General features: G+C 41.0%; 1 protein-coding gene and 1 pseudogene across 2 annotated transcripts in view; one reads left to right on the top strand and one right to left on the bottom strand.

Annotated features, from left to right (window-relative positions):
* The window catches only part of LOC148731283 (vascular endothelial growth factor receptor 1-like), a 443086-nt pseudogene that overhangs the window by 265477 nt on the left and 157786 nt on the right, over positions 1-19823 (top strand). The window lies entirely within an intron of this gene.
* Positions 17173-19643, bottom strand: LOC148731291 (uncharacterized). The gene is made up of 3 exons (XM_088760746.1): positions 19601-19643; positions 17939-18223; positions 17173-17672 (listed from the first exon to the last, which is right to left on the bottom strand). The coding sequence occupies exons 1-3, from the start codon at positions 19641-19643 to the stop codon at positions 17173-17175; spliced, it is 828 nt and encodes a 275-aa protein (XP_088616872.1).

Genomic DNA, 19823 nt, shown 5'->3' with positions numbered 1-19823 from the left:
TTAAAAAGAAAGGCAAATTCTCTTTCGCTTAATTTAATCATTCACTTATATTCTCCAAGATCATCAGTTCTGATGCATCTCGCCGTTCAAGGGCCCAAAATACTTTTTTAGCTCTTTTGCTTTTCTCATTTTCGCTAGCCATTGTTCTCCTATTTTTGCGCAAAAATTCGGCAACTGCTAAAGTGCTACATTTTACTTCCTCATACAATTAAGTGTATGAACGACCGACTATTCTTTTGGGGTTCAACATTTCTCAGCGTTTTTGTTTGCGCTAGCACTGATTTTTCTCTGCAGAATAACAGTTATTCAGGAAAAATAATAAAAAAATGTAAAGCAAAAAAACAAACAAACAGACAAAAACAAAAAACCAAACAAAACAAATAACAATATGATAATAATTATTTCAACAGAGGTTTTAAAGTGCCTATAACCCCCCAAAAAATTTTTGGCCATATTAAATCTCTCTATTGCACTGAGCAAACTGCCGCAGAAAAGCTTTGTGTTTGGTTAAAACTGCGATTTTTTTTATGAATTTTCAAAGTCGTGGAAAATCGCATTTTTTCAAAACACGACCGAGGCACGGAATTATCAAGATGCGTTTGGGTCGAGCACAGTTTGTGACGTCATTCCAGGAATTCCAATGAGTTTGCTTCAAGGACTGGATGAAGTATCTTGACGGATATGCCTGATAAGTGCGTTGTTTTCGGGCGTAGTAACACTCCCAACAAAGAAAAAAGAATAGCACTTCATTCGATACCTTTTTATGGGGCAGATGACCCGGAGAAAAAAAGTTTCAGAAAGAAGTGGGTTGACTTTGCGCAATTCAAGCGTGCACATTGGAAGCCCACAAAATACTCGGCCGTGTGTTCCAACCACTTCCGAGAAGAAGACTATTCAGTTATGTTTTCTGCTCTGACTAGCGAGACCATGGAACGACGGTTGTGAAAAGATTGAGCTAGAATTTGCGTCTTTCCAACAGTTGAACTACGGTCAAGTCGCTCACGGTTCAACTCGCCAACGCCAACTCGCCGACGTATAAAATCGAGTAGAGACGTCGGCGAGTTGGTCCTCAATCCAGTACAACTCATTAGAAGTTATACATGTAGAAATGTAAACGATCTTTAGTAAAAGAAAACATTCTTTTTCTTCCAACAAAGTTTAGAAGGATGTCAACGCGAACAAAGCATGATAAACATCAACAATTACTGTAGCAGCTTCAGACGCGAACGAGTTATATTTATCGTGTGACAACAACACCGTAAAGACCCATCATATCAATCGCTATCGGTCAGATTTTTTTCAGAAAACTTGGCTTTCTAGACAAGATCTTTGGTAAAAGTCAATTCTTTTTATTTCCAAAAAAAATTTAGAAGGATCTCAAGGCGAATAAAGCAAGATAAACATCGCAAATTACTATAAAGATTCAAATGAGAACGAGTTGTTGTGGATAACGACACTAAAGACTCATCATGCCGATCGGTCAGACTTTTTAACTTAAAATCAAAACTTAGCTTTCTAGACAAGAATTTTAGTACAATGCAATTCTTTTTGTGTCCAATAAAGTTTTTAAGGATCTCATGGCGAACAAATTAAAGAAAGATAAACATCACCAATGACTATGACAGATTCAGACGCGAACGAGTTATTTATTGTGTGACAACAACACCGCAAAGACTCATTGTGTCATTCGGTCAGATTTTTTAGAGAAAACTTAGCTTTCTAGTTAAGATCTTTACTAGAAAACAATCATTTTTATTTCCGACGAAGTTTATAAGCAACTCAAGGCGTGTAAAACAAGATAAACATCGGTAACGACTATAAAAGCTTCAGACGCGAACGAGTGTGACAACAACACCGTAAATACTGACATCCTGTCAATCACTCAGATTTTTAAAGTAAAATTGGCTTGCTAGACAAGATCTTTAGTGAAAAGCAATTTTTTTTATATGCTACAGAGTTTAAAACGATCTCGAGGCGAATAAAGCAAAGTTAACATCGCCAATGACCAAAAACCCTTAGACCCGAACGAGCTACTGCGTGACAACCACGGTAATTACCACGTGGTGTTTGAGTCTTTTGTAGGTTAAGCTGATTTGCGGACCAAAACAGTTTACGAGTCAACATTTTACGTGTTTATTCCTTACGATTTACTTAAGATGTTACTTTACTTCTAGTTTAAACACTCGATAAAAGTTCAGGCGACGTGACTCAAAATATCGGGCAACATGACTATGAGTTTCTGGCAACATGACTTCGATCGAGATCACTTTCGGGTGACTCGACCGGTTACCAGTCGTTCGCGTCTGAAGCTTTTGCAGTCATTGTCGATGTTTATCTTGTCTTATTCGTGTTGAAATCCTTAAAAACTTCGTTAGAAATGAAAAGAATCGTTCTTTTGAAAAAGATCTGGACTAGAAAGCTAAGTTTTCTTTAAAAAATCTGACCGATCGACATGATGAGTCTTTACGGTGTTGTTGTCACACTCAGTTGTTCGCGTCCGAAGCTGTTATAGGCATTGGCGATGTTTACCTTTCTTTTCTCGCCATGAAATCCTTAAAAACTTTGTTGGAAACAAAAAGAATTGCATTTTACTAAAGATTTTGTCTAGAAAGCTAAGTTTTCTAAATAAAATATAACCGATCGTCATGATGAGGCTTTACGGCGCTGTTGTCCACAACAACTCGTTCGCGTCTGAAGCTGTTGTGGTAATTGGCGATGTTCATCTTGCTTTTTTAGCCTTGAGACTGTTATAAACTTTTTCGGAAATAAAAAGAGCTGCTATTTACTAAAGCTCTTGTCTTGAAAGCCAAGTTTTCTGAAAAAAATCTGACCGATTGACATGAGTCTACAGTGTAGTTGTCACAATAAATAACTCGTTCGCGTCTGAAGCTGCTATAGTAATTGGCGATGTTTATCATGCTTTATTCGCGTTGACATCCTTCTAAACTTTGTTGGAAGAAAAAGAATGTTTCTTTTTAGTAATGATTGTTTACTTTTCTACATGTTTAACTTCTAATAAGTCGTATTGGATTGAGGACCAACTCGCCGACGTCTCTACTCGATTTTATACGTCGGCGAGTTGGCGTTGGCGAGTTGAACCGTCGGCGACTTGACTGGATACCCAACTGTTCACGTGTGGAATGTTGAGGAAACGAAATCAGCTGAAAGTTAGCGAAGTAGGAGAAAGGTGAGAGAAATTTACCAGATCAGGCTTTAGCGAAGGTTTCATCTCGTTGGGAACGTATAATATTGACTGAGATTGGATCGAAGCGCCACTGCTGATGGCCTAGAGTGACGTCACTAGCCCCAGTCTCTGGTTCGCTCGTTCGTTCCAAATATAAACCCGACTTTAAAAAATCATAAAAAATCGCGGTTTTAACCAAACACAAACATTTTTGTGCATTTTGCTCAGTGCAATAGAGAGATTTAATATGGGCAAAAACATTTTTTGGGGTTATAGGCACTTTAATGTTTGTTTCCGCCGCAGGGATGTTTGCCAATCAAATGGAATGCACCAGAAATTCTGCTAGGAAATCTCGCTGGACTGTCCACTTTGAGTGATGTGTATGTATCGTGTATATTCTTCCATCACCTCAACAAAATGATCACCCAATTTGACTTTTCTTCTTATACTTTCCATCCAAAATTCACCCGCCACTAACTGTGGAATATTTCTGATATGTTCATCAGGCGGTCCTATGGAATCGTTCTGTATGAGATACTTACCCTTGGTAAGCCAAACTAAATTCAATAAGAATATTTATGATAAAAGTTTGTTTTTACTTTTTTCCAGGCCTTTCATTCTTGGAAATATCCTTAAACAAGATAATATAGATGGTTTACATTCTCTTGCCTTAAGTTAATTGAGTAGTGTCTCAGTCTTGTAAGAATGATGAAGCAGTCTAACTTCTCTTGTAAAAATGAACCCTGATAATGAGTTCCGGTCGAGTTGTATAACCTCCAGGCAAAAAGTAAGACAGTTGTCGTTTCTAGGACTATCCCGTGTTCAGTAAAGATCATCTGCTTTTTACACCTGAAAATCAAATCTCATTAACTCTTTTATCATTTTAATATGTAGCAAGCTATTTATCGCTAGTTAATCTCATAAAATTAATAGAAACAAGAAGTAGAAGACTTCCATAGTGTTCACTTGTTGGACACTACCATCAAAACCGAACCAAAACGAAGAAACTTTAATTAAGAATTGTTTCATGCTTAGCGTGCGTCTGTCGAGTTATGGATGCACGCGGGGAGTTTGGAGAGCACGAGAGAAGCATAAACGTTTCTCGAGGCGCAGCTGAGAGCAACCCTAGCTTCTTGAGTGCTTTCCAAACTTCCCAAGTGCATCCATAACTCGATATACGCACAGCTAAAAGCATGAAACAATTCTTTTTTCAACATACGAAAACAATTTGGGCGCTGAATGATGTTTTTGTATTGTTTTTTGAAATGAAAGTTGCCCAAAAATGTTGGCGTCTCCGATTGTTTTGTTGATTTTTTAATTAAATGGTTTTCGGTAGAGTTAACAAATGTAGCCAAAAACAACGTCATCAACAGAGACGTTTACCTTTAAAAGTCGCCACAGACCAATTTGAAGTCTTCTTAGTTCCTGCTGAATGTCTTTCAGCTAAAATTTTCTCCAGCTCCTGTTCCCATAAATTCGGGAAACGGGCCTGTTGTGTTTCGTTTTCGTAGTGCTTGTGCTTATTGGCTTGACTACTTGCGGGAAGGTCGAAAGCCAAAGAAAAGTTTGGTTGGTCTCGGATTTACTAATATCGCTTTCCGAAACTTTAACTTAAGGAACTCACACGACGGCGGAAATTTTGTAGCTATTTTGAAACTGCACTCGTCATTTTATTTAGCACGGCCGTTCGTACATAAAGATTTTGTTCATGTTGACGCAATAGGAATTAGTTAGGACTAGTGCGTGCGCTATGTTATAAACTACATTGACTCAGGAAAATTTATATTTGAGCATCATCAAGCTATGTAAATGTACACGCAGGATTAAGGAAAACTTAGATTTGGGCATCATCAAGCTATTTAATTTAAACGCAGATTTCTTTCTCGTTTAAAATGATGTCGAAAAGGAACAAGACGCCTCAGCCACAGTAATTTCGTAGAACATGTTTATACTATGCACTCTTATCATTTGACCTGATAGGTGTTTACAATTGTAATAAATTTTAAAATTATAGCTCTCTGACTATAATTTCAAGAACTTTATCAGTGATATATTCAGTAATATCACATGCACACATCCTTATGCCTTGTCAGGAGGAACTCCATACGATGGATGGTTAGATGGAAGGGTGATTGCAGAGGTCACAAAAGGATGTCAGATGCCAAAGACTGATCATGTTGATAAAGAACTGTGAGTTCTACCTCTCTGATGCGATATCGACGTGTTCCAATTACTATAGCCTAAAATTCAACATATCAAAATTAACGATCTTCTTGTAGAGTTCTTTGCAATGAAATATTAAACAATGAATATAAAAGCTATTTTATTTTAAAAGTGTGAACTAAGAGCATAAGGTATTCAGCTGTGATAATGCATGTCTACCATCTTCGACGAGATCAGATCGAGTGAAATGGTGCAGATATGTTCGATGACCCAAAACGAACTTAAACCATCATTTTCCTTAAAATGGTTCGTGTAGAATAAACTTCTTACAATTCTTCGCATAGGCCAAGAAACATAGTTGAGAATTGACCATCATTGTTTAATTTCAGGCACGATATGATGAAACGGTGCTGGAATCTTAACCCTGACTTCCGTCCTCTATTTGAAAACCTGCGACAAAGAATGGACAAATACCTTCGTGAAGAGGTTTGTTGAATTGAAACCTTGCTAACATTCTATGAATTTTGAGGCCTCTAAGATTTTTCAGTACTTTGACACCATTTAGTTTCGGGAGCAATGCTTGATATGATTGGTTTTGTTCCCCTACGCGCTGTAAGCAGCTCAACAAAGACCATTTAGACCCCTGGTCAGTGGTGCTTTCACGCTCGTTACGCCGTCTACGCGCATTTCACCATTTCCAGTTTATAAATCTCTCTTAGAACCACGGAGATTCTCAGTCTGCCGTGGAAGTAACTGCACTTTTCAGCTTAACTTCATTGTAATATAGTGCTGTGAGGCAAGTGCACAACCCTTATTTCTTGCTTTCCACCCCAGACATATGTGGAACTCCTTAATCTGGGAGCTTATGACAAGAAAAAATACTACAGAGTTGAAGATTTTAGAGATAAAGATCCAGGACCGAGTGAGGAAGTTGTAGAGAAGGCTGCTGCAAAAATATTGGGAAAATGGTCCATTGCCCGCTGCTAGGGTACCTTTCTGTCACCTCTCGGTTCTAAGCTATGCGTGATGACAGCGATGATTTGAAGGTCTGTCTCTATTAAAGAAACAAACGAGGTCTTTTCTTAAGATGATAATTCATTAAATTAATTGTTTAAAGATACAAAGAATTAATCAATTCAGTTGGATTCAAAGTAGGAGAGTTTGGGTAGATGTTACTTGAATTTCCTTAACTGATTAAAACATGACAGGAAGAGATAGAATAACATCCAAAAAATTAAAAAACAAAACAAACTTGAGAAGCGACCCGTCTATACTCTTTAAATTTGCGAGCTGTTGTAATAAAAACATTCCACCGTAAATTTTTTTGAAGCAAATCTAGTCTGGAATCGTCCCAAGAATATTTGAAATTTGGTAATCTTTTTTTTACAGTTTGGTAATGTATTAGTTGTATGGTATTAATCACCATTGAACTATCCTGTATGCTGATGTTATTGACTCCGTAACGTGTCCTTTAGTTCACATGCATTTTGCTCTCATATCGTTTTGTTTAACTTTGAAGCCATTGCTATTTGAAGACAAATGATTGCATTGATATTGAAATTTATTGGTTTGCTTTAAGTGTTAAAGGCTTTTGTCCTAAACGGAGAGAACCGTCTTAACAGAATGAGGAAATTTAGATTAGTACTAATTTTCTTATGTGGTTTCGGTTCGTATGAGAAAAACGCTTATTGAGGAGCGCTCGTTTTAGTAGATAGACACAGTTTTGTCGTGGTAAAACGGAATTCTTGTTTGAAAACTGGATGGATGTAGATCATGTAGATGTATGAGCGTTTATTTCTGTACTATAGAAAAATCGCAAAAAACTGTATTTTGTGTTATGTCATACACTCCATTTAATGTCTGCAATTAAAAGGTTAAAGGCATATGTTATGGCTTTTGATTGAACGCAAATTCCTTTAAATTGATACCTTGCCGTATCCTTGCTTAGCTTTCCTAAGGATGACGTCGTCCTTCAAGAAGAATTGTCAAAAAATCATGTGTTTTTCTCTTCAGCGGTAATTATTATCTTAACCAAGGGGCATCAATCAATCAGACACCCACGCCAACTCCTACTACTGAGCTCGTGATAGAAAGGTTAATCATAAATCAAACTATTGTTTTACGATTCATTAAGTTTACGTGTAGGCAACAACTATTCACCGAAGTGGAGTTAAACCGCCTCCCGGTTAGCTCAATGGATAGAGCGCTGGACTGATGTGCGGGAGGTCGAGGGTTCAAGCCCCGGCCGGACCAACACTCAAGGTCTTAAAATAACTGAGAAGAATATGCTTCCTTTCCGTAACATCAAGAAATGGTTAGATATTCTAGTCTTCTCGGATAGGGACGAATAAATGGAGGTCCCGTCTCCTGCAGGGTTAGGGGTAAGAGACGTTAATTTCCCACGCACGAGTATACTGTGTGATGGATGTCCTCCCCTGGGGTGGGTTGGGTTGGTGTTTACAGGGCCGTTCTGAAAACCACTTCTGTGAGAACGCACCCTGTCTAAAGATTATCATCTATCTATCTATCTGGAGTTGGTTTGTGGTGGATATATCCACCGCTAACCACCGAGACTGAGGCGAATAGTTTAGTATATAATAAAACAGTGAGATAATATACACCACCAGAAATTGATTTTAATTCATACCTTCCAGCAATGATTCCAGTATTTCCCGCGCGGAAAGGACTGAAACAACAAGCCGCGCAAAAAGTCACATGATACATCAGGTGATCAAAAGAGCGAGAAATTTACATCGTGAAGCTACGCTTTGCTCAAACAAACTGTAAATTATTGCTTCTTGCATGTTAGGCAAGTTCTTTTCCTTGAAGTTTTATTTTCTGCTGCTATCTCCAAAGCTCACATTGGAATTAAAACTGCAGTTGTGGAAGCCTCCGGGAACGAAGCCACGTGCAAGATTCTGCCAGCCGTCTTGAATGGACTCGAAAACAAACTGGTGTGAAGTGCATGGAATTGTTGATGTCAGTTGGCTTGAAGGAGCAAGGAACACAAACATAAACACCATAAATCAAATGAAAGCAAACAAGTTTTCCTTTTTTCGCCATTGACACCATGGTAATTACTCATCCCAAACTCCCCGAGCCTGACGCCATCATCCCGAATTTATCTTATGTAAAAATTGGCAACACTTAAATATCGTTCAATACTACTTCTGTGCCTATTTGACAGAAGAAAAATTGTGGAATTCACCGCCACATATTAGTACTTTCAAACGGAGAAAAAACCTTGCGGTCATGGGAAGTGCTCTCTGTTAGCTGACTGACTTACTTTCGAGCAAAGTCAAGAGGTGAGACCAGAAAGCCTTGAGACCTTTTTGGAGTTCTTTCAGTAGCTTTGATCTTTACAACACAGGTTTTGCCATAAGACTACTAATCGAAAAGCTACAAACGTGTGTCATTTCTAGGTTACTTTATCCACAAGCTTTTTAAAGATATTCTTTGGTCTCATTTTTTCCCTGAATGTGAAACCTACACGAAATGTCAGTCGTTACACACAGAAAGCTCTAGAAGACCGTGAAAATCCTCGGTTTTGTCAGGATTTATCTTCAGATCAAAATCCAACTGTTCAAAGGCAATGAATATTGAGGGCTAACGTCCGCTGGAAGTCACGATGAAAAAAGGTTTCAGTTTTCCACGCTCAGATGCGTCATGAATAACTTAAGTTTGACATACAAAACCGAATTACATCTGCTGAGATGAAGCAACCAAATAATTGGAAAAAATTCTTAACATTGATCTTTACTAACCTTTCTTCTTGTGATCGAAAAAAAAAAACCTTTTTTATTCATCCCTCCTTTTTTAATTGAATTCCAATTTTGCGACACCCAATTCGAGATTCATTCTTCTGTTGGCTCGAAAGTATAACATGTGACGGTTGACTGTGAAGAGCTCGGATTAGAATGTAGCTGCAAAGAATTCATTTGGACGGGAGCTGATAGCAAGCAAATTAACAAGTCGAATTCATTTCTGATTCTGATTAGAATTAATGTTTATAAAGAGCTCGCTGTTTGAAATTATCTTTCATTTATGAATGTATATTTTTCAGTTCTTATAACAGATGTCATAACTGTAATAACGACCATAACAGGATTGAGATATGCAGCTCGTTTGGTACGCCGGAACATGCTGAACTGAATTGATTTATAAATTATATTTTAAGGTAACAGCAGCTAAGAAGTTAACAACAGTACTCACCATGACCTTTTTCCTTCAGTGCCTTGCTTTAAAGATAAACAGCTTACCCATTTTCTATTTCTTCCTTTGATTTCCAAGATACGTTCACATTGGACAACCAATGAAATATGATGTTCTGTCTCAGTTTTCAGTGAAACTAAAACTAGATGGAGAATTTTGCCAAAACCAATTTTTCCATTGCTATAAAATACTTGTTCAGGTTTGTTAAAGTACAATAGATATTCTATTTTTTCAATGAAATACGCCTTGATTTTGTCCTTCGTTATTACAGACATGACTGACAGTAACAGATACTACGCCTCCCCCTCAGCGCGACAGTCTTCCCTGTCAACTTCCGACTATTCCCGAACCCACGACAGGCCAGCGGAGCACTTTCGCTCCCACGATCAACATTCACGATCATCTCACGAGAGGAATTTATATTACTAAAGAATTTTGGTCATGTCACGTTAAATTTACCTGATCCCCCTACAAGGCTTTGTACTGTATTTATGACCCCCCCTTCATTGGCATTTATTTGAAAAACTGCGTTGTCTTCTTGCATTTAGTCATGTGATCTATTCCTAGCTTGTTGCCGTCACGTAGTCTTTTTTATTCTTTCCGTCGCATATTCATCAAGTTCGTTTACTTTCATTAAGTTGTTTTTTCTCTACGCTCGATGTTTTCATCGGTATTCCGTTATCTTTTCTTGAATAATTTCTCTTTGTTTGCAGATCCGTATAAGTTCTTTAGTTTTATCGTTGAACCGTGTTCAACCGTGTTCAGCCATCGCTGTTAGCTTTTTGTGCCGTCTCAAGTTAGCATTTCGCCGGAATCTCGTAAAAGTTTGTAAATGTCTCCATTGTGCACTATATCGTTTTCTAGTTTGTCAATTTCTTTCTGTATAATTGTAGTAAGTAGCTGTTTGTAATTTTATTTTAGCAAAGGCTTCGCTTCGTTTTATTGTATGTTATATTATGGAGCGTGTATTCGTTGGACAAGTGCGAGTGTTTTTGGCCGTCACATAGCCGTTAGCTCACACAAATTGTTTCAGCCTTGAGTTTTAGCTCTTGATTCAACAAAGAAGACAAGAAACTTACTTCAGTTCTCGAAAAGCTGCAAGAGATTCACGTACTCACTGATGAGATGAATCGAACGATTCAACTTGAAATAAATATTTGTTCACTGATTCTCGATACATGCGAAATTTCAAATATTTATTTATCAATCCAAAGTAATATTCCTCGTCTCTTTTGACACAACTACTCCACCAAACTGAGAGCAATACAATAAAAGCAATTTGCTTTACTCTGGGTGGTTTTCAGGTTAACATCAAAGTACAGTTGACTCTCTCTAAGACGATCTCTGCTGGTAGAAAGATGGCACGCCCAGAGGAGAGTCGAGAAAACGCAACAACGACTGAGGTAACACAACGGTGTCGATTTACATTAATTACATGCTGTTTTTCAAAGTGGAACTAAGGTAATGATAGAAAACTAGCTTGGGCAAAACTTTCAAATGAACATTTGGTTTCAAAACAAGGCACTTGTGGATTTTTATAAGGGGGAGATATCAGAGAGTATCCTTTTAGATAAAGCCGCACGAGTCGCAGTAGAAACTCAGATGTTACTTAACGATTCGCACACGTAGGCAGGTCTCAAAGAACCTATGATAAAACAATTATTAATGAAAGAACGACAATTAACCGATGAGTTGAGGCAATTACCCGCTGGCGTAGGACCAGAGGCGAGTGATAGGGAACAGGGAAGTTTGTTAGATTCTGTGCAAGAGAATCTGATTAAAGAATTGATTCGTTCTGTCAAAACCACCAAAGATCCTGTGCTAGTAAAATAGGAATTGGTCACACCTTCAACTACGAAGAAAAAGAAAAAGAAGATTAAAAAAGAGGTGATCACACCCAAGAAATTATTTTCTACACCGGGAACCAGCTTAAAAAAACCAATCGCCCTTCCGTTTTCCTTTCAAAGTCTCAAAGACCTACCTTCGACACCCACTCTCACGGGGAAACGATTGTTACCTTCTACGCCTCTATCTGCATCTAAGAGTAACTTGCCGGGGAGCCATAGTTCCTATAAAGTCTCACCAAAAGTGAGAAATAGTGGGAACGAAGTAGTCTGGGATCCGTGGGCACCAAGAGGTTGGGATCCAATAAAAGCTGTAAAACATGCCGAATTCAAATCGAGTACGCCGAAAGACAAAGACAAAGGCAAGGGCAAAGGGAAGGGCAAAGGGAAGGGGAAAGGGAAGGGCAAAGAGAAGGGCAAAGGGAAGGGCAAAGGGAAGGGGAAAGGGAAGGGCAAAGGGAAGGGCAAAGGGAAGGGCAAAGGGAAGGGCAAAGGGAAGGGCAAAGGGAAGGGCAAAGGGAAGGGCAAAGGGAAGGGGAAGAAGTAGAAGACAGACGGGAGGAAAAGTCGATCTTCAAAAACGGATTAATAAGCTGGGCATAGAATTTCATTGGCCGGGATATATGGGGTCTGGTGTCAAATTGGCCATGCGATTTAAACGTGGGGATCCGGGTATTAATCGTCTCGATAAGTTAGCCAAACAGCACGACGTCGATTATAGTAAATCTAGAAATCTAGAAATCTAGCAGATAAGCACACTGCAGATCGTAAAATGATTGCCGGTATTACTAGATTTCCCGGCAGGAAAACAATGACCGAGCGAATCGTGTCCCACATCATGCTAGCTAAAGTAAAAGCTGGTTTGTAAGGATAGAAAGCAATAAAGTGATTGGAAAAGGTATTATTTGATAGTGTCTTCATTCGAGTGTGTATGTGCGGTTACGATGGAAGACTTTTATTTGACCCTACCGAGTGTAACGTTCTGGAGTTCGCTAGTACAGTTCGCTTACAGTTCGCTTACAGCTCCTTTAGTTGTTCGTTATCCTAGATTGTATCACCTCCGTTCTCACTTTACCGTGCATAATAAATACTCGAGTAAATGTCTCCTGAGGCCTTGGGCGTGAACTTGGACGCCTGGACACTACACCTCCTCCCTTTTCTTTAGTGAGGCTTGAAGTCTCTGTAAATTGTTTCCCACGTGGACGTTCTGGCTCGTACTGATATCCGGGGCTCCGTTGGCGCGATTGTCGGTCCCCTGTGCGTCTCTTGCATGACTATATTTCCTTCTCCAGGAACCTCCCCTACTTCAATATGGCGGTTCGTTGGTCGCCTGCTCATCGGTTGTTGTTCTTTGTCCCAATCCAAATCGTCGTGCTCCTCCTTTCCAGCATACTTGGGTACCTTACAGTGGGAAGAATTGCGGGATTTGACTTCCTTTCCTCTCTTCACAGTGATCATGCTCCCTTTTATTCCAACGACTGCATATGGTCGTGGATCACAGGGCGGGGTCAACGTGTTACCCCTATTCTGTTTCAAAAGGACACGGTCACCAATTTTGATCGAGCTTTGTGATGTGTGTCTGTGCTCATCAGCATAAGCTTTCATTTGCTTCTTCTTTCTCTGGTCTCTTTCACGGATTAGTTCATGGCGTTGTTCTTCCTGGGGAACGACCCTTTCTGGCAGTTTCCTTCTCATCTCTCTCCCGAACATAAGCTTGTCGGGACTCTCTCTCGGCACAGGATGGGGTGTAGCACGATAGTTGCCAACTGTCCTTTGGATCTCTTGTTTAAATGCTTTCCCCTCAATCTTGGCAACCGTCGCGCTCTTTTTGACCATCTGGATGAGTCGTTCGACGTCACCATTTGCCTCCGCCCATCCGGGTGTGACTTTCCTGTGCCTGAACCCTTGTTCTTGGGCATATTTTGCAAATTTGGACCCATTAAATGGGGGGCCGTTATCTGTCTTCACCTCTTATGGAATTCCATAAGTAGTGAAAACACGTGTGAGCTGGGGAATTACAGTCTCTGCGAAGGTACTTGTGACAAATTCTACGACAGGATACCTTGAATACTGGTCCCAGAATACTAAAGCCATGTCCTTATTTGGAAAAGGTCCCGCAAAATCCACACTGATCTTCTTCCACGGACCTGTTGGTAGCTCTGACATTTGGACTGGCTCTCTGGTGTGGCAAGGGATGGTAGCTTGACAAGCTAGGCAATTCCTAACGTGCTTTTCGACCATCTTATCGATTCCGGGAAACCAAACGTGGGCACAAAGCAGTTGTTTCGTACGAACGATGCCCTGGTGACCCTCATGAGCAATTTTCACCATAGTTTCTCTGAGTTCTCGAGGGACTATGATTCTTTCACCCCGAAGGACAAGACCGTCAGCCACAGCCAACTCATCGTAAATATTGAAGTACGCTTTCATGTCTTGGTTCCTGTGGTCGATCTTTCTCTCCCGTATACACGTGATTAACCTTTTTAGTTCCTCGTCGTTTTCCGTTGCCTTTACCAGGTCCTCTTTGCTGATAACCCGGGGAATGTCACTTGCGACCACGAAATTCACGTACTGCTTGACATCCTTGGCAGTGCCTAGTTCCCTTCTAGTGCGGGTTTCACGAGGCAGCGGTTGCCTAGATGTATAATCGGAGATATCCGTCTTTCCGGGCCTATATTTGACCTTGAACTCATAATCGAGCATTCGTACCATAACTCTTTGCAGCCGTATTGACGTCTGATGCCTAGGGTTGTACAGGATGACTTCGAGCGGTTTGTGATCGTTGACTATTTTGAACGGCAAGCCATACATGAATATATGAAATTTCCTGCACGCAAAATCTGCCGCCAGCATCTCTAGCTCGATTTGGGAATAGTTCCGTTCCGCATCTGAGAGGGCCCTGCTAGCGTATTGCACCACCCTCCAGCCTCTGTCACTCGACTCACGTTGGACCAAGGTCGCTGAGATTCCTAACGGACAGCCATCCACATGATCCTCATGCTCTGTGGCGGGGTCAAAATAGACCAAGACTGTGTCTGAGCTAAGGCCTTCTTTTAAACTCTCAAACGCTTCCTGATGATTTCTCGTCCAGGCAAAAACGTTGGCTTTGAGTAAACCTCTCAGAAGTTCGGTTGGAGGAGCATACTTTTCCATAAATCTCGCGTTGTATTGCACTGTACATAGGAATGAGTTCAGTTCCTTCGCATTGCGAGGAGGCTCGGCCGCCTTGAGAGCCTGAACCTTTCGCGGGTCAGGGGATGCTCCATCTTTAGAAAACTTCATCCCGTAATACACACAACTTTGCTTATTGAATTCACACTTTCCCTTGTTAAACGTGATCTTCTTTTCTCTAGCTTTTTTGAATAATTTGTCTAGATTCCGATCATGTTCCTGCTGTGATTTTCCGTACACAAGAATGTCGTCACTGACGTTGAGGCATCCAGGTATGTCTCGGGTGATCTCCCTGCTCACGGTGTCTTGAAAGATTTTACCCGCAGATCTCGTGCCAAAATTTAGCCTTTTGTATCTGTACAACCCGATGTGCGTTGAGAATGTGGTGATGTCCCGACTGTTCTCTTGCAGTTCCAGTTTATGATAGCCATGATTCATATCCAAGTGGGAGAAAACAGTTGCTCCATTGAGCTCATGTGTGATATCCTCGAGAGTAGGCATAATAGTTTGGGTCCGCAGAATGGCTTTATTGGCCTCTCTCATATCCACGTTCAGTCGAATTTCATTCGCCGTTCTCTTGGGTGTAATCACGACTGGGGATACTCAACTGGTAGGCTCTTCGACCTTCTCGATTACATCATCTCTTATAAGTCTCTCCAGCTCCGCCTCCAGTTTTGGCCTGACGCTGAACGGGATCCTCCTGTGAGGTTGAGCAACTGGTGTTACTGTACGGTCAACGTGTAGATCTACCTACACTCCTTCCATTTTCCCGATCCCCAGGAACAGGTCTGCGTATTCCTCAAGTAATTTGCTTGTGAACATTTCAGAATCAGTTCGTATTGCATTCGTAATCACCACCAGGCCCAGACTTTCGGCGGTCTGAAATCCTATCAAGGGTTCCGTGTTGGTGTTACCTTTAATGACGTGGAACGTAGCCGGGATGATTCTCGTGTTTGACTCTACGACTGCATCGATTTTTCCCATAACTGTTAATGGCCTGGACGGGTTTTCATTCGTTTAGTACGAGCGCAAAACACTTGTCGACTTCTCCAATTTGATCTTATTTGCCAGTAGCTGCTGAAAGGTGCATTCATCCATTACGTTAACCGACGCTCCCGTGTCGATCAGCACTTTGACTTCGTGGTTTTCGATTTTTATACTTCTTACTGGCCTGGGTTTTGTGTTGCTTTCGACAGCCCCAACTTCCTCGATCCCACAAAGGGATTCCGCGTCACTGCTATCTGATTGCACCTCCTGACGAACTGTCTTTACTATACTCTTATTTACTTTCCTTTTACTCCTACAGCATTTGGCAAAATGATCCAGCTTCCCGCATCTGGTGCATTTCTTTCCCCATGCCGGGCATTTCTCCTTTCCTCCTGCGTGTGGAAATCCGCCTCCACAAAAGTAACACTCTTTGTTGATACCAGTCGGGCTCTTTTGCCTTCCTAGAAAGACTCTCTTCAATTCTTCCTCGGTATTGTTCCTTCGACTTTGTTGCTCCATTTCGATTCTCTTCGCTTGTTTATCCGATAATTCCTGTGCTCTAGCGTAATCTAACGCCTCCTGAAGCGAGTGCGGCTTACTGAGCAAGCGGCGTCTAAGTCTCTTCGATTTTCCCTTTTCAATTAACTGCATTTGTATTTCAACTTCACGCCAACCCTCTGGAAACTCACATGGAGCCGCTGCTTGCTTTAAACGCTTGGTGTAATCATCGTACGACTCCTCTTCCTCTTGGGCTAACTGCCGAAATTGGTATATGCTAAAAAGATGATGTCTTTTAGGCTCAAAATACTCTAGACGTTTCTCTCCTGCGGTTTCGAAGTCTTCTCCCGTATCTTCTAGTGTGTCAAAGATGTCCTATACTTTGGGACCAGCACAGTGTAGGAGTAGTGCTCGTTTTCTCGCTTTGTCCTTTATATTCATCGCTGCAGCGTCTACTTTGAATCTTTCAAGATATTTCCTTAATCGAGTGCCGACCGATGTCGGATCTAGGTCCGGGTCAAACGGTCCGAAGTTGAGATTTGTATCATATGCGGTCATTCGCAGAGGTTTCTCGATCGAAACAATTCGATCGAACGCTTATGAGATGATCCTCGTCGCCAATGTAACGTTCTGGAGCTCGCTTATACAGTTCGCTTACAGTTCGCTTACAGCTCCTTTAGTTGTTCGTTATCATAGATTGTATCACCTCCGTTCTCACTTCACCATGCATAATAAATACTCGAGTAAATGTCTCCTGGGGCCTTGTGCGTGAACTTGGAGGCCTGGACACTACACTAACTAGCGACCTACTCTATTGCTAAATTTTTTCTCCTTATTCCTTTGCTGTTCTGTGTTTAGTTGCTATGTAAATTTAACCTATATATCTTGTAAAACTGAGCTGAGTTAAATAAAATCATCCTCATCCTGAAAGATGAAATAGCTCTATTCCAGGGATAAAATTTCCTGGAATAAGGCACATCTATCCATGAAATAGAGTTGTTACACCTATCAGGAACTGGCCCCCAGAGAATTATTTGAAGTAATACCACAATAGCTTTGCTGGGTTATTACTATGTTCTGCAGATGCCTTAGTTACATTGGCGCAGATTATAGTCAAAGCATTTTCAAATAATTGGCAATGGCAAGGTAACACCCTATTCTATGATTGCCATCATCTGCTAATGGATCAGGTACTAGGCTGTGAATGTCATCTGCTTTATTGTTAGTCAGCTGAATGGTGCTTTCAGGCACAGAAACCATGTTTTCTTTCTCTATACCTGCCACGGGACCATTGGGATCAATGCCATGTAGAGAAATGTCACCTATCTCTATGTTGTCCACCCCAGAGGAGACAAGCTCAGAATACCAAAGTGCCAGGGGAGACATGCTTGTCATGGTACGCAGACTATAATGATTCCACTGGGATATGAACTCGTCCAAAGATGCCTGAATGGCTGGCACATAAACATAGTGAAGGGCTAATAAATCACATTCATTGTGTGTATCAAGAATGCCACTATTTTCCATAAAGTTGAACAGATCAATGTAAAGTGACGAAACAATCCTGTTCACCTCTGCCCAAAGCCGTGCAAAACAATCCTCCAGTGAATTAGCTTGTGATTTGAGTCAATATGCCACAAACGATTTGGCTTTTTAACGTTATAGAGACGTCTTTGAATTGAATATCTGCGCCTAATAGCACGGTTTACAGGATCAATTCTTTGTAGGGTTTCCCCGATTTTCCACCTCTGAACAAAAATGCCTCGTGCTCTTCAAGCTCCTCCTACGTACGTTTCACCAGAGAATGATGTTAATCGTAAAATATCTCTTACATTCCTGTCTAGGCCCTCTGCAACAATATCGCTGTAATCAACTATACCTAATTCTGTTGTTCTTCTAGACAGAGTTCTGGTACTTATACCAAGACACTTTGCGATAGCTGTCCACTGCATACCAGTGCTGCGAAGTACTTCAATTTTCTCGGCTGCGGCTGCTGTTACGCTGTATCTTGGTCTCCCTAACGAACATCTTTCACAGAACTTAGGTACATTACGAAACTCGGTACTATCTTCGATATAACGAGCAATTTTTTCTTTGCTATTGTAAAGTAACTCCCGCAGGTATTGCAAAAGATCCTCAATCAGCACCTTTATCTCCAGAAAGCCTTAGACATTTGTGAGAACCAAAGAAAACGACCCGATAATCTGAACAAAGCCTTCTAACCGATCGCGTAAATATTCCATATTTCCATAGTTGACTGGAGCTGTATCTTGTTCCATACGGCAAATACAATCTTTTATCTTGATTGTATTGCGCCGTTTGGCTGCATAAAATTTGGCTCCACATTTTTTTGTTTTTTCTATACTTTTGTGGTTCATCCCTTTCGTTCTAAGGTTGTTAACACGTCTTAAGCGCTATGGCTATGAATTACAGCCGATCTACACTGCTTTCCCTCAGATTCTGGTGGAAAAATTCGACACAACTTATCAAACCTTTGCGGCGTTCTGAATGGACCGCTTGCAAATTTGCTGGAATCTTAAAACCAACCAGAGGAATACGCGGCGGGATCCAACGCAAACTACAGGCTGATCACAGAGTTAACCATATTCTTCCAGTTATCTCAAGACGAAAACAGTTCGACATTAGCTATCCAAGGGCCAAGGGAAAGCATGACTCAGTAAATCATGGGAACTTATTAAACATTTAAAATCACACCTCTTCGACTCCATCAAGATCCGAAGTCGACAGCGTGACCACACGCTCCCTTGGGAGGCCTCACTTTGTTCCTTCGATCTTTTTGTCCAACACAATGTCCTTGGCGCCTAAAATTGATGAAATTGCTCACACTCTAAACAACGTTAATGCTGATATAGCCCTTTTACTGAGACCTGGTTGAGTGGCTGTGTGCCTGATTCCCCGATTAACATCGAAGGCTACCAGCTTTTTAGGCGCGATCGTGTCGGCTGGCAACATGGAGGTGTGCGTAGGTACGTTAAAGATTCGATCCAGTGCAAGGTTCTATCTGATTTTCATCATGAGGATCATGAAGCTCTCTGGGCCGACCTTAGGCCCATCCGATTACCGCGTGGATTCTCCAACATTATCGTGGGCGTGGTGTATCAATCCCCAGACGCCAACGACTCCGGTATGAGGGATTATTTGGTGACATCCTTAATGTCTCTTGAGGCTAAATGTTCTAACTGTGCAATTATTTTGGCTGGCGACTTTAACCGGTCGCTCCTTCCTATGGTCCAATCTGATGTTAAGGTTTTTCACCTCAAGCCTACTGTCTCATTTCTTACCTGAGGTAATAATACTCTGGATCAATTTTTCACCAACTTCCCTGAATTTTTCTCTGCTCCATGTAGCTTTCCTCTGTTTGGTCTATCTGACCACCTGTCCGTGTATATGGGGCCGGGAATCAGGGAGACGCCCTCAAAATCTAAATGCAAGATCATCCTCTCCAGAGACAAAAGACCCAGTAAAAGAGCCAGTGTGGGCAGATTTTTTCTTCAAGTGCCTTGGTCTGATCTTCTCTCACCTGATCTGTCATGTGAAGTTAAGCTTAGAACTCTCACTGACATTATTAACCTTGGGCTGAGCACAATCATGCCCGGGCGTTCTACACAGGTGTACGAAACTGACCGGCCTTGGTTGTCTGTACATCTCAAACATCTAATTGCCCGTCGTCAGAAGGCATTCGCATCCGGGAACCAGTACCTATTTAAGATCTTAAGAAACAAAGTGAATCGAGAGTGCAAGCG

Source organism: Stylophora pistillata, chromosome 5 (genome assembly GCF_964205215.1).
Source record: "Stylophora pistillata chromosome 5, jaStyPist1.2, whole genome shotgun sequence".
Taxonomy (NCBI): Eukaryota; Metazoa; Cnidaria; class Anthozoa; order Scleractinia; family Pocilloporidae; genus Stylophora; species Stylophora pistillata.
This window is presented reverse-complemented; position numbering and strand designations above follow the sequence as displayed.